Source organism: Phacochoerus africanus, chromosome 1 (genome assembly GCF_016906955.1).
Source record: "Phacochoerus africanus isolate WHEZ1 chromosome 1, ROS_Pafr_v1, whole genome shotgun sequence".
NCBI lineage: Eukaryota > Metazoa > Chordata > Mammalia > Artiodactyla > Suidae > Phacochoerus > Phacochoerus africanus.
Window position 1 is genome coordinate 201,950,842 of NC_062544.1, and position 14,749 is coordinate 201,965,590.

The 14,749-nt window shown below is 35.9% G+C and overlaps 1 protein-coding gene across 8 annotated transcripts in view; it reads left to right on the forward strand.

The window, feature by feature from the left end:
- The window catches only part of KLHL24 (kelch like family member 24), a 59,720-nt gene that overhangs the window by 20,945 nt on the left and 24,026 nt on the right, over window positions 1–14,749 (forward strand). For all 8 annotated transcript variants that reach the window (XM_047787481.1, XM_047787491.1, XM_047787524.1 and 5 more), the window contains 4 exons: window positions 2,265–2,449; window positions 3,237–3,355; window positions 8,423–8,611; window positions 9,678–9,866. In XM_047787481.1, the coding sequence (XP_047643437.1) occupies window positions 2,265–2,449; window positions 3,237–3,355; window positions 8,423–8,611; window positions 9,678–9,866 (682 nt within the window). The remainder of the gene's footprint in view (window positions 1–2,264; window positions 2,450–3,236; window positions 3,356–8,422; window positions 8,612–9,677; window positions 9,867–14,749) is intronic.

Below are 14,749 nucleotides of genomic sequence, written 5' to 3' on the forward strand. Positions count from 1 at the left end.
CTGGAAACTTTTTTTTGGTACAGTAAGAATAGATCACACTATTAGCAGATTTAATGTTAATTATGAGGGACTGATTAACTCATTTATCTTCTACTTATATGTATTTATTTGCAATAAGAAATGGAACTGTCTGGAGTTCCTGTTGTGGAACTCTTAAAAAATAGATTGTATGAGTATCCAGAATTTTATTCATGCTTTACTATCATCTTGGCTAATTTTTTTATTCTGGTAACCATTATCAGCTGCAGCAATTCATTTCCTTCAAGTCAGTCATCTTCCTGCCTGAGATAAATATTTTTCCAAGCTCAAGAAGTAAAAATAACTTTTATTGAGTTAACAGTCTCTAATGAGAACACCAGACTTGTCTCTAATTAAACTAAAAGCTATTTTGTTGCAAATAAGACCTTCAGTTACACAAAACTACTAGTTTGCTGATCCTTTCAGATAAATACATGTAGACACTGAAATGAGCCTTGATTTAATGAGATTAAAATATTTTAGCCATTAGCTTTTTGTGCTATTTTCTCTTTTTGTTCCAAGGTATGAAATAGACAATATAGTTTATTGGGCTAGGAAGTCTCAGAAAAGGCAAGCAAATTCAAGCAAAGAGAACATATGTAAAATGCTATAAAGAATGTATAAAACAAAATTCTATCAAAATTCTATGTAGTAATTACCTTGATTTTATACTAAAACAATTAGGAGTGGCTGAACCCTAGTACAGTATTTAGCAATTTTTGTTACAGTCAGTCAACAAAAAAGGCTTTGAGGAATATCATGCAGATTTGTCTAAGAAGTATTTCAAGTGAGATTTTAGGAAATAATACTTCTATGGAAAGAAGGATAAATTAGTCAGTAGTTAAACTACTAAGTGTCTGGTGCTATCCACTACTTACTTTTAATATTTACATTTTGGAATTATTTGGAAATAGTAAATATTACTGGTAGTATTTGAATCCTTCTGTTAATATTTTACTATTTACTAGATTGGGGTTATATAATTCACTGGCTTTCTAAAAGTAATTTTTAGTCCATCTGTGAATAATATTCTTTTCTATAATGTCTATTTCTTATTTTATAATGGAAAAAGTATGCCTGGCATGGACAAGGTGCATGCTTATTAGTTGAAATAGCTGTAAGTATAGCTAGAATATAGCAGCTCTGTTAAAGGGACATACCAGTGTTGCTTAACAGGTTTTTTCTAGTGTAATTGTAAAACATCACACTAAGTAAAACTACAAATGGGTGTTCTGACTTCTGGCCTGGCCTTTTTTTTCCCTTCACATTTACATAAGAAGAGAGGGATTGTTAACATTTTTCTTTGTGAGACTTAATAAGTAATCATAAGACTTTTTCATTTTCATGAGACTTAAGAACAAAAAGAAAAGACTTGGATAAGCTTTTAGTTTTTCCTGTCTCTATTTTAATTTTAAATTACAAAGTAAAAGAAGCCAGTAATTAACGTAAACCTTAGGATTCCTTTAGTTCTCTTAAAAGTTGTCTTTTCCACTCTAAAAGTAGCCATGCTCATTATTGTTTTGAAAATTTGTGTTGATAGAAAAGAGGAAGCCACACAATCCAGAGAAAGCCATCATTAGCACTTTGGTATGTCCTTTCCAGACACATTATTTACATAGTATCCATCCTAGTCCTTTCCTTACCTACCATTTTTCATCTTGCTTTTTTCCTTTAGCATTCATTGTTATAAACTGTTAACATTTTTAGTGACCACCAATATTTTAAGTTGGATTACTTAATTTACTTAACATAAAAGTTATTTTTAAAAATAATGTCTGAACAAATACATATAGTCCTCTAAATGGTACCTAGATTGTACTATGAATTCCTGCTGAAAGAACTAGCAATCTGATGAAAAAGCTCCCTTTTCCAACACTTAGAAAACGTGCATTATCTTATCTTGTATGGTTATGTGTATCTGAATTGCTGCAAGACTGCGTTTGAAAGTCATCCTTACTATTACCAGGGTTCCACTTGAGTTGGGTGAGATCTTTGGACTGCTTTACAATTTTTAAGATAAAATTCATAGAAATTTTCTGTGGAAAGATACCACTAAATCCCTTGTAAATGTTCTCAAAGTAAGTAATTGGCAGCCTGTATTAGTTGACACATGCCCAGAGAATAAACTTAACTGTTTGTTTATAATGTTCCATTTTCTTTATGACAATGGTATGCTCTTAGAGTTTTAAACAATCTTGAGTGTATTTTAATTTGTTATTTCTGTATTTTTATAATAATTATTTTAGGTCAACTGGCTATTCTGAGGTAATAGTTGTCGTTGGAGGCTGTGAACGAGTTGGAGGATTTAATCTTCCATATACTGAGTGTTATGATCCTGTGACAGGAGAGTGGAAGTCTTTGGCTAAGCTTCCAGAATTTACCAAATCAGAGTATGCGGTCTGTGCTCTAAGGAATGACATTCTTGTTTCAGGTAAATAAAGACCTATTACAATAGCTACTTTTATTTTAAACACAGCTTGGCTGTTTTAAACCATTACCGTGTCTCAAAGGAAAATGGGTGAAAGTGGACACACCCACTTTAGGCAGATCAGATTATACAGCAAATAAAACTGAAAATGACTTTTTACTCTTAAAAACAGGCACAAGATGATGCAGAATGATTTATAAAAGATTCACCAGAAAATGCCTTTAACCATATTATTTTTTAAATGCTCACAAATGATAGAGAATATGGTATAATTTTTAAAATGTTTACCTGTTTGCTTTGAGGAATATAGTAAAGTAGGCAAAGTGAAATGTACTCAGAGTTAAACATCTCTAATCCACCCTTTTACCAGCTTTGCAAGTTGCTATGTTATGACACATCGAACAGTGTAACAACACATACTTTATTTTGTACAGTGGTATGCTTTTTAAAAAATGGGGCATTTAAAAAAACTTTCTATAATAATAGTGTTTTTTCAGGTGCTTCTGTTGTCTGACTCTAAAATGAACAGTCTTATACACCTGTAAAATCCGTACTCTACATTTTGTTATTGGGCATAGGATTATTATTTCTCAAGATAACAATGGACAAAGTTAAATCTGCTCTGTAGAACTATTTCTGTTAAGTTTTAAGAGGGTCCTTATTTCATTTATTGAACTAAATCCTCAAATTCTTGGACTGGGTGAATAAATCAGTGTTTTCATTATCTATGCTCTGACAGATCTCTTGGTGATATGCATATTAGTGTGTGTGAATTGTTTTGCATTTAAAGGTGGAAGAATCAATGGCCGTGATGTGTGGATTTATAATTCACAATTAAATATTTGGATCAGAGTTGCTTCTCTAAATAAAGGCAGATGGCGTCACAAAATGGCAGTCCTCCTGGGTAAAGTAAGAGAAACTATTTTCATTATAGCTGGTACATTTCCAGAATAAATACCACAGATGAATCCTTCATTTTACTCACCCTCTGGGTATTTTGGATTCAGATTGTGTTTCCTTCCATTTCTAACCTCAATACATAAACTGAAGATATAAACAATTTGACACTGTACTTTTGAATGGATATTTTGTTCTCCCAATTTGGAATTCATAGCAGTGCAGCACATTTCTCTTCTCAAGCACCATTGGAGTCTATAAATGCCTGAGAAGCATTGAAAAATAAAGGAGTGACATCAAGTTCAAAAACAGGCCAATGTCGAATCCAAGCAGGCTTTTTCTTTTTACTGACTTAGGTATTCACGCCACGATATATTTATCTAGAGTAATGTTGTTTTATCTTTTTATTAGTACAAGTAGGGACAAAAGAAATGTGTTAAGATAAACTTGCCAACGTATTTGAAAACAAACTTATTACTGGCTACAGCAAATAAATGTTATAAAAAACATAAAATTTAATTCTGGACCATTCACCATCCTTTGGATCTTGAGAATCCCTTGTGGACTAGTGGTTTCCAAACTTTTTAAGAGAAACTACATCTACTTTTTTGAAGTTAAATCTAATAGAAAAAGCTATTCAATAAAGCAGATTAAAAATATATATATATATATATATAGCTGTGTACCAAGCGCTGACTTGGGCTCTTTAGCCTTTCCTTGCCTCCATCTCTATCAGTTCCTCCAAAGTTACTTCAAAGTAATAAGTAATCTAAGTAAAAGCAGCATACTTGTTCACACGTTTGGTTTTTTTTTTTTTAAGTATAGTTGATTTACAACATTGTGTTAGTTTCAAGTATACAGCATAGTGATTTGTGTTTTAGGGTTTTTGTTTGCAGATTTTATATTCTATTATAGGTTATCACAAGATATCAGATATATCACACATTTTTTTGTTGTTTTGGGGTTTTTTGTTTGTTTTGTTTGTTTTTGCTTTTTTGGGCCACACTCGTGACATATGGAAGTTCTCAGGCTAGGGGTCAAATCCAGAGCTGCGGCTGCTGGCCTACACCACAGCCACCGCAACACCAGATCCAAGCCACATCTATGACTAAACCACAGCTCACGGCAACAATGGATCCTTAATCTACTGAGTGAGGCCAGGAATCAAACCTGTGTCCTCATGGATACTAGTCAGGTTCATTACCACTGAGCCACAATGAGAACTCCCTATTTTTTTTTATTTAATTGGAGTAGAGTTGATTTACAACATTGTGTTAGTTTGTGTTAGTTTCCTATGTCCAGCAAAGTGATTTAGTTACACAGATACACATATTCATTCTTTTTCAAATTCCTTTTCCCAGTATTACAGAATACTGAGTTGAGTTCCTTGTCACACATGCGTTTCTGACTGGTCCCTTAGTACCCCATTCTTAAAAGATTGCTGCCTCTTAAGCCCTCTCATGAAGACATTTTAGAGCCACCACAGAACCACTCTAGTTGAAACATAGATGATGCTTCCCACTCAGCCTCCCTCCCCCTATCTCCACACTGAAGCTTCTCCATACTGTAGAATACTAGAGCTTCTCAAAGCACAGTTTGAAAGCTACTATTGATTCCTGAGGGTATTTATCTAGTGTGCTGCCATCAATAAGACCAATGAAATAATGAGGACCTTGAGATAGATGCAATGGAAATAAAACATTAATAGAATATTTTCTAAAACCATTGCTTTGTTAGTATCTACCATATTATATGTAGTTTTGGTAGTAGCTATACCTCAAGAATGACAGAATGTTACTGGAAAAGGGCAGCTAAAATAATTAAAGGATTGACAAGAGATCTGACTAAAAATATTATAATTGTTTAGCCTGAACATACAGAAGAGATGAAAATGATATCACAAATATCATGTATAGATTGATGAACACAAATTTATTTAACAAATATTAGTATACTTGACTTGAAGGTGCCCAAAACTTTAGAAGCACTAAACCAAGAAGTAAAAGGAATCTTTCTTACCTTACATAGCAAGTACTCAATTCATGAAAAATAATTATCCTAAAAATTACAATGTAGGCTGAATTCAAACCTATAAAGTTATTTAAATTTATAAATGCTCTATTTTAAAGAAACCTAGAATGGTTTGGAATATAGAATCTTAGAGCAAGAAGGAATCTTAGAGAATATTTAATATAACTTTTTCAGTTCACAAAGAAACTGAATCCAGAGAGGTGAAGTCATTTGCCCAGGGTTGCACAGAAAGTGATAAATGGGCAAAAGCTCAGATTTTCCTTGTCTAGAGACCTTTTATCTTAAGACTCATGGCATATATTTTTAGTTTACACATGTAGAGAATAGTTTTAAAGTTTTATCCTCAAAATTGCATTTTGTGATAGGTACTATTTTATTATCTGAGTTTTCAAATTGAGGAAATCAAGACTGAGTCTCAGAGAGAATAGGTAAGCTGCTCAAGCAAGGTCTTACTTGCAGTAACAGCTAGATATGGACCCTTCCTCTCCTGACTTCAAAGCCTATGCCATTAATTACTGCATTGTGCCTCAGTTTCCATACCAGGGCTTGCATTCCTACCTCTTATGCAGTTTCTAGCTGCTTGACCTTTAGTAAGTTAACCTCTCTGAGCTGTATGGTTTTGGGAGAGCAAACCCACCAAATAGATCATTTTAACATAATGTGAGAAATACAAGATTGAAATAGCATTGGGCTCTGAGGAAATTTGGAAGAGTAGGGAAAGATAGATCATGGACACTTTTTTTTTTTTTTAGTCTTTTTGCCATTTCTTGGGTCGCTCCCACGGCATATGGAGGTTCCCAGGCTAGGGGTCCAATCGGAGCCATAGCCACCAGCCTACACCAGAGCCACAGCACCGTGGGATCCGAGCTGTGTCTGCAACCTACACCACAGCTCACAGCAACACCGGATCCTCAACCCACTGAGTGAGGCCAGGGATCCAACCCGCAACCTCATGGTTCCTAGTCAGATTCGTTAACCACTGAGCCACGATGGGAACTCCGATCATGGACACATTTGAATGACAGTGTATAAAGTTTGACCTTGACCTTTAGGTGTTTATTATTAAAAATTAAAAGGAGTTGATGAAGTATTTTAGGAAAATTAATCTGTGGTTAGAGAGTACAGGAGTAGAGACCAGAAGATTGAGAGGTATGAAATGACACGGACCTCAGGCTAGGATAGTGGCAATGGGAAGCAAACGTAACAGATGAGAGAGATTCTGTGAAAGAAGGTTCATTAGAACTTAATGGTTGGGGGAGTTCCTGTCGTGGCGCAGTGGTTAACGAATCCGACTAGGAACCATGAGGTTGCGGGTTTGATCCCTGGCCTTGCTCAGTGGGTTAAGGATCCGGTGTTGCCGTGAGCTGTGGTGTGGGTTGCAGACACGGCTCGGATCCCACGGTGCTGTGGCCCTGGCATAGGCTGGTGGTTACAGCTCCGATTCAACCCCTAGCCTGGGAACCTCCCATATGCCGAGAGAGCGGCCCAAGAAATGGCAAAAAAAAGACAAAAAAAAAAGAACTTAATGGTTGGTTAGATAGGATGGAGAGAAGAGTTGATGATGACTGTCCATTAAAAGAATTGTAGATGTTAAACTGGAGGGCTTCTATATGTTTCTTATGTATCTCATGATGCTTAATGGATTATTCTACATGTAAGTAATTTAACAAATGGCTTATTGGCTAGTTCGCCTAACATATAAAGATATTTATTTGTCCTACCTTCTTCATATTTGTGAAAAAATATGCATGTGGAAGCCCTTTAAAATATATAGTATGAAGTTCATTATGTATTAGATACTTTTCCGGCACTGTAGGAACTAAATTAAATAATTCAAAGATCTCACAATCTAAAGGGAACCCTCCTACAGTGTTGGTGGGAATGTAAGCTGCAACCACCATGGAAGAGAGTATGGAAGTTCCTTAAAAAACTAAATATAGAACTACCATATGACCACTCTTGGGCATATATCCAGAGAAAACCATAATTTGAAAAGATACATGCACTCCAGTGTTTATTGCAGCACTGTTGGCAATAGCCAAGACATGGAAGCAACCTAAATGTCCATCCACAAAGAATTGGATAAAGAAGATGTTGTACATATATACAATGGAATATTTATTATTCAGCCATAAAAAAGAACGAAATAATGTCATTTGTAGCAACATAGATGGACATAGAAATTATCATACTAAGTGAAGTATGTCAGCCAGAGAAAGACAAATACCACATGAGATCACTAGTATGTGGAATCTAATAGCAATGATACAATAGAATGTATAAAACTAACAGACTCAAAGATTTCAAAACCAAACTTAGGGTTTACCAAAGGGGAAATGTGGTAGGGAGGGATAAATTTGGGGGTTGGGATTGATATATACACAGTACTATATATAAAATAGATGGGTAACAAGGACCTATTGTATAGCACAGGGAAATTTACTCAATATTGTATAATAACATAGGAAATGAATCTGAAAAGGAATGGATATATGTATACGTGTAACTGATTTACTTTGCTGTATGCCTGAAATTAACACAACTTTGTGAGTCAACTATATTCCAATAAAATTTTAAAAAGAGATTTCACAATCTAGTAATCCTTACCTAATATATTTTAGTTTTATACCTTTATTACTTTATAATAGTCGAATATTTTCACTGTCTGTTGAGTGAGCAAAATCCCGTAATTCTCAATGCAAGCCATATTGCCCCTAAGGGGTAAAGATTATTCTTGGGGAGTGTGAAAAATCGTACTTTTTCATGTATAAAGCACAGATATACATACAGTATGTAAACAGATATACAGTATATCTGTGGTGTTAAAATTTCATTGGAGGGGGCTATTTTGAAAAAATGTCTAAAAAGGCTCCTTAGCAATGGTGAGAGGGTGATAATTTTTTTTCAAGGTCCAGAAACTGAGTTAAATGTATTGCAATTAAACTTACTAAAGACATTTAAAGGGAAGGGATCCTTTAATTCTTTAGCCAACTAGTTCAAAATTCAAACTCTTGATAATTAAGATCTTTACATGTATTTTACATATAGGTATATGTTGTTGGAGGCTATGATGGGCAAAACAGACTTAGCAGCGTAGAGTGTTATGATTCCTTTTCAAATCGATGGACTGAAGTTGCTCCCCTCAAGGAAGCAGTGAGTTCTCCTGCTGTGACTAGCTGTGTAGGCAAATTGTTTGTGATTGGTGGAGGACCTGATGATAATACTTGTTCTGATAAGGTAAGCCATGTTCTCTTATAGAAGTTACCAATGATGTGCACAAGAAGAGAAATACAGAAGGTCTATCAAGTAGGTAGTTTGGTCCCTTAGTGTAAGGGTCCTTTTATATGTGGAGAGGAAAACATAGAGTTTTAAGTTACTAAAGTGAGATCCCAATATATCCAACAACTTTCTGCTATAAGTGTGATCCAGTCTCTTTGAAATGAGCCCTGTCTCAGTGTTGAGATCTTGTACTAAATAAACCTTTTGAAAGCCTTTTACTGGTATAGTTTACAGAATCAAAAAATTGTTCACACAAAACACAACTGGGAAGTGAACTAGCGAAGGTAAGACAGTAACTGACTACATACTGCTTCCAACTGGGTCATTTTCTGCATACTTTGAAAATATTCTTTAGAACAAAGAAAAGGGAGGAAAACCTTTCTAATGTAAATAAAGGCTGGCTCAAAGCTGCTGTGGTTCATTGAATTCCTGGGACAAAAGAACATGTGCCATCCTGACATCTCAGAAAATACCTCATTTATTCTGGAAACAAGTGTCTAATGCCAATTCATTTAGCAATAGTTAACAGAATTTTGTCAATCAACATTCTTTTCCTAAATTAAATTTTAATATAATGTCAAAAGTTATATATTTAGAATTCATTCATTCAGAATTTGTGGTAATTCAGAGTATACTGAATTGAGGTTTGCTCGTGTTCTTTTGAAGGACTCCTAAAAGTGTAAAGAAATTATATTCAAACTGAAGCATACTTATTCTATATAACACAATTTTTGTTTTAAATATAGACTCTTAATTCTAATGCACATAAGTAAAGTAAACCTGGTAGCTGTTCATTCTGGAAACAATATGTGTTTGTTACTCTGTTCAGCTTAATAGTGTATAATTTGCATTCCTTTTGAGAATTTCATAATTCAGATATTTTACCCTCAAGCTAACCTCCCTTAGTTCTGTGAATTAATTGGATTTTATTTTTATCATGTTTCTGTATGTTGGTAGACTTTTTATTAAGTAAATCTACATTTTTATTGAGAAATTTTAATTAAATATTTCTGTATATTATTAGGTTCAATCTTATGATCCAGAAACCAATTCTTGGCTACTTCGTGCAGCTATCCCTATTGCCAAGAGGTGTATAACAGCAGTATCCTTAAACAACCTGATATATGTTGCTGGTGGACTGACCAAGGCAATATACTGTTATGATCCAGTTGAAGATTACTGGATGCATGTACAGAATACATTCAGCCGACAGGTAATAATATAAAACAGTTCAGAAAAGAGTCAATCTAGGAGGGACAACTACAGGACCCGTATGAACATATTGTATCTTCACTATTAATATATTTCATGTATGCTTGAGTTATTTCATAATTTTTTAAAACTCCACATAAAGCATGTGGTATCCTTGTTTTGAACTCCTTCCAAGGAATTGTTTTATTGAAATAACTTACTTTTTTACCATCTCATGGTAAACCAGGTGTTGCACTTAAGGCTGTTTTTTTCCCCCCTGGACCTTTTTCAGAATCCTGCTCCTGTCCCTATCCTTCTCTCTCACTAATTTCAAAAAAAGAAGAAATGCTCTCAAACGGGTTTCTTTTCTTCTGTGGTTAGAAATTAGGTAATTTGTTGTTTTTTGTTGTAAAAGAAATGGTGCACTTGGGTCTTTATCCACGCTCCGCTTGTACCCTTACTCTGCTTCTATCCCCACCCCCAAAAGGCCTTCTTTCTGCCTTGATTCATGCTCTCCCCTCTTTCCTTCTACCACCAAAATGTTTGATGGTTCTAATGCTGGAGATCTGGCTCTACCTATACCACTCTAGAGATATTGTACTCCCAGAGGTCATTGCTGATAATCTCCTGAGTCTCATTCATGTTCTCTTGGGCTTTTTCCTACCCAACCATTAAATATGGGTATTCTTTGACCCTCTTTCCCCTGCCCTTTCCCCAGTTTATACTCCATTCCTGAGTGATCGCATTCACTGCTCAGTATTGATGACTTCAAATCTTAATCTCTGTTAAAGCCTCTCTCTTGTGCTTCAGACTCAGATTTCCAGTTGCCTATTTGGTATCTTCCATAGTGTACCAAGACTTGGGACTTAAAACAGAATTCATCTTCTTCCTTAAGCCTGCTTTTTCTGTTTCCACACAACCTAGTGAATGGGAAAACTGTTTCTCCCTTACAGCACTTCTGACACCAGACGTGTGGGTTTACTCCCACACCAACCAGTTTTCCATCTCCAGCTGGTGTCTTACAATTCAGTTCCATTCTGATACTACCTGAAGTTAGCTTTAGATTCCACAAGCGCTCTGTGCTACAAGACTGCCACCACTTTAGATGCTTGTCTCAAGTCCCAGGTTGTCACCAGTACTTCTTACCAATCACCTATAAATCAAGGTTTCTACAACCCATTCTTGGGCTAAGTGCTCAGAAAACGCTTATGTTTACAGGTTTGTTTTATAACAAAGTATATTATAAAGGACACAGATGATCAGCCAAGTGAAGAGGTACTGAGGGTCAGGTCTGAAAGTGTTAAAGCACAGGACCTAGTGTCCTCATGGTTTTGAGGTACACCACCTTCCTAGCACATGAATGTGTTTACCAACCAAGAAGCTCTCCAAATCTTGTACTTTGGGGATTTTTATGGAGGCTTCATCACATAGACGTGGTCAGTTATTAACTCAGTTTCCAGCACTTCTCCCCTCTCCAGAGAAGAGAAGGTGCAGTGAAACTTTCAAGCTTTTATTTATTTTATTTTATCTTATCTTATCTTTTGTCTTTTTAGGACCACACCCATGGCATATGGAGGTTCCCAGACTAGGGGTGTAATCAGAGCTGTTGCTGCCCGCCTATGCCAGAGCCACAGCAACACCAGATCTGAACCACGCCTGTGACCTACACCACAGCTCACGTTAACGCAGGATTCTTAACCTACTGAGTGAGGCCAGGGATCGAACTCACAACCTCACGGTTCCTAGTCGGATTCGTTTTTGCTGCGCCAAGACAGGAACTCCTCAGGTTTTTAATTATGGCTTGATATTTCTTGTGACCAGTCCTCATCTAGGAGCCCACCAAGAGTTTCTTGTTAGAACAAAAGACACTCCCATCAACCAGGAAATCCAAAGGATCTCAGAGTTCTATGTTAGGAACCAGAGGCAGAGACCAATATATATTTGCTATTATTTCACATCTAGAAACTTAATTTTTTAAATTCTTCCTACTTTCTCTTAAATTGAATCAATCCAGCATATCAGTTTTGTGTCCTTCAGAGTTACTCCTAGTCTTTTTCATTCCTGGGGTTCCTGCTTTTGTTCAGGTTCTCATCAGTTCTTATCTAAACTAAAACAATATATCCTAATTAGTGTTCTTTTCTCTAATGTCTTGTTTTTCTACCATTTTTTTCCCAGGAAATCTACCTACTGATTGGAAATATCCAAAAGTTTTCCCACCTCATTCTAGGTCTTTTTTTTTTTTTTTTTTGGCTTTTTAGGGCCACACCCGCAGCATATGGAGGTTCCCAGACTAGGGGTCTAATCAGAACTGTTGCTGCTGGCCTACGCCAGAGCCACAATAACGCCAGATCCTTAACCTACTGAGCGAGGCCAGGGATCAAACCTGCAACCTCTCATCATTCCTAGTTGGATTCATTTCTACTGCGCCCCGATGGGAACTCCCATTCTAGGTCTTATGTTGTCGGACCTCTGCTTGCCTTTTCAGTTTCACTGTCTTCACCTTTTCTCCAGTTATGTGCAGTATCTGTTGCTTTCATTTGCTGTGCAGACAGCATGCATTCTTGTCATGGTTCATGCTGTCGTCTTAGCCTTCAGTGCCTTTCTATCTTCTCTACTTGTAAGTCTACTCATTTTTTTAAGGATGATATTGTTAAGAATTAATCTCTTTTTTTATGATCTGTCACTACACTTATACATCTATTATGGAAGTCATATATTTTCTTATAGGTATGAATGTTATTTCTCTACTGGAATTAAGTCTTCTTAAGAATACTGTGTTTTCTGACTCATCTCATGTTTCTTGCATTTATTGGTGGTAGGTAAATATTTATTGAATAAGTAAACAAATAAGAGAATGAAGTAACAGAGGGTCCTAATGTTAAGACAGTTTTATATGCAAAATATGTAAGAAATATAGAGCAGGATTTGAGTCTAACACCCATTTATGCAGTTGTACATTGAGATATAGTCTCCAATTAATAATTTATTCAGAGTAATAGGCCTCAGCTGATGAAAGGGATATAATAGGATCTTCAGCTTCATGGTACAGAGGGAACATAATCTTCTATCCCTCTTAAATCACATTTAAATAAATTGATCTATATTTCTCTGGTTCAGTGGCCTCCTAGAAAGGACAGTCTCCAACTCTGTGATTGAAAGTGTACCTTGCCATATAAGAACCCTTGTTATGGTCACATTCACCCATGTGACAAGTGTTTACACCTATTTCTAGATTTTTTTTTTAACCAAAGCTATTTGTATTAGTTTATTGCAGTGTGTATTTTAAAGTATAATGCATTTTCACTAAGAATTAGTGTTCAGGAGTTCCCGTCGTGGCGCAGTGGTTAACGAATCCGACTAGGAACCATGAGGTTGTGGGTTTGGTCCCTGCCCTTGCTCAGTGGGTTAACGATCCGGCGTTGCCGTGAGCTGTGGTGTAGGTTGCAGACGCGGCTCGGATCCCACGTTGCTGTGGCTCTGGCGTAGGCCGGTGGCTACAGCTCCGATTCAACCCCCAGCCTGGGAACCTCCATATGCCGCGGGAGCGGCCCAAGAAATAGCAACAACAACAACAAAAAAAAAAGACAAAAGACAAAAAAAAAGTGTTCACTTAGAACTTGACTATACTGTATAAAATAATAGCAGAGCTTAGGAAGATAATTGTTAGCAACTAACATAACATAAGGCATATAATGAATCTGTTTTTAACTAAATGATGGAGATAAAACTAAGGAAAAACAAGACACAAATGGCACATTTTCCCAAATTAAATAATTACTGATATTGACTTCTGAAATTTCAAGAAACATTTAGATCAGAAATATATTGAAATTGTTATGACAAAGACAAATCAAAGTGTAAATCTAGTATTCTATATCAAATCTCTTGAAACAAAAAAACACTGAGATTTCTAGGATTATCCTTTCTCCCCTGGTCCATTCTTACTACCAGTACCTTTAAGTGCATCTTATATGTTATTGATAGGTGATTTTTGAACCATCTGTATTTGTCTATCCTGTTAAGACTAATCAAATGAAAAAAGGATAAATCAACTGTGATTTATGTTTGAGTCAAAGATTGTGGTTTTTTAAATGCTTAAAATATTGAATGATCAAAAAAAAAGCTGAAAAAAATGAGCTCTTTTTTTGCAGTCCTAATGGACCCAGCCTTTTTTGCTGTTTGTACCTCAGCGTATCCATGCCTTTTGACTTTGCAATTCCTGAAAACCATAACTTTCTTTTTTTTTTTTTTATGGCCACATTTGCGACATATGGAAGTTCCCAGGCCAGGAATTGAATCCAAGCCACAGCTGCAATCCACATCGCAGCTGCAGCAATGTGGGATCCTTTAACCTACTGCACCAGGCCAGAGATTGAACCTCTGACTCCTGCAGTGACCTGAGCTGCTGCAATCTGATTCATAACCCACTGCACCATAGTGGGAACTCCATAACTTGCTATGTTAAATAGATTTTCCTTTTTTTTTTTTTTTTCCCTTTTTCAGCCACCCCCCGTAGCACGTGGAAGTTCCTGGGCCAGGGATTGAATCTGAGCTGAGACCTTTGCCACAGCTGCATTAACACTGGATCCCTAACCCAGGATCATTAACCCACTGTGCCACAGCAGGAACTCCCATATTTTACTTTTTAACTTTCATCGTTTTTTTTCTTTTTTGGCCACCTCTCGGCATATGGAGTTCCCAGACCAGGGATCTGAGCCGAAGGAACATTTTTTTTTTTTTTTAATTGTAGAATTTTTTTTTTTAACTCACCGATGAAGTTTTTTTTTCTTAACTGTTCTTCAGTGGACTAGATATTTTAAATGTCATTAAAGTTTAAAATAGTAAATGAAAAGAAATCTGATTGTTTATTGTTGGCATTTTAACATTTAAGCATTATAAAAAATA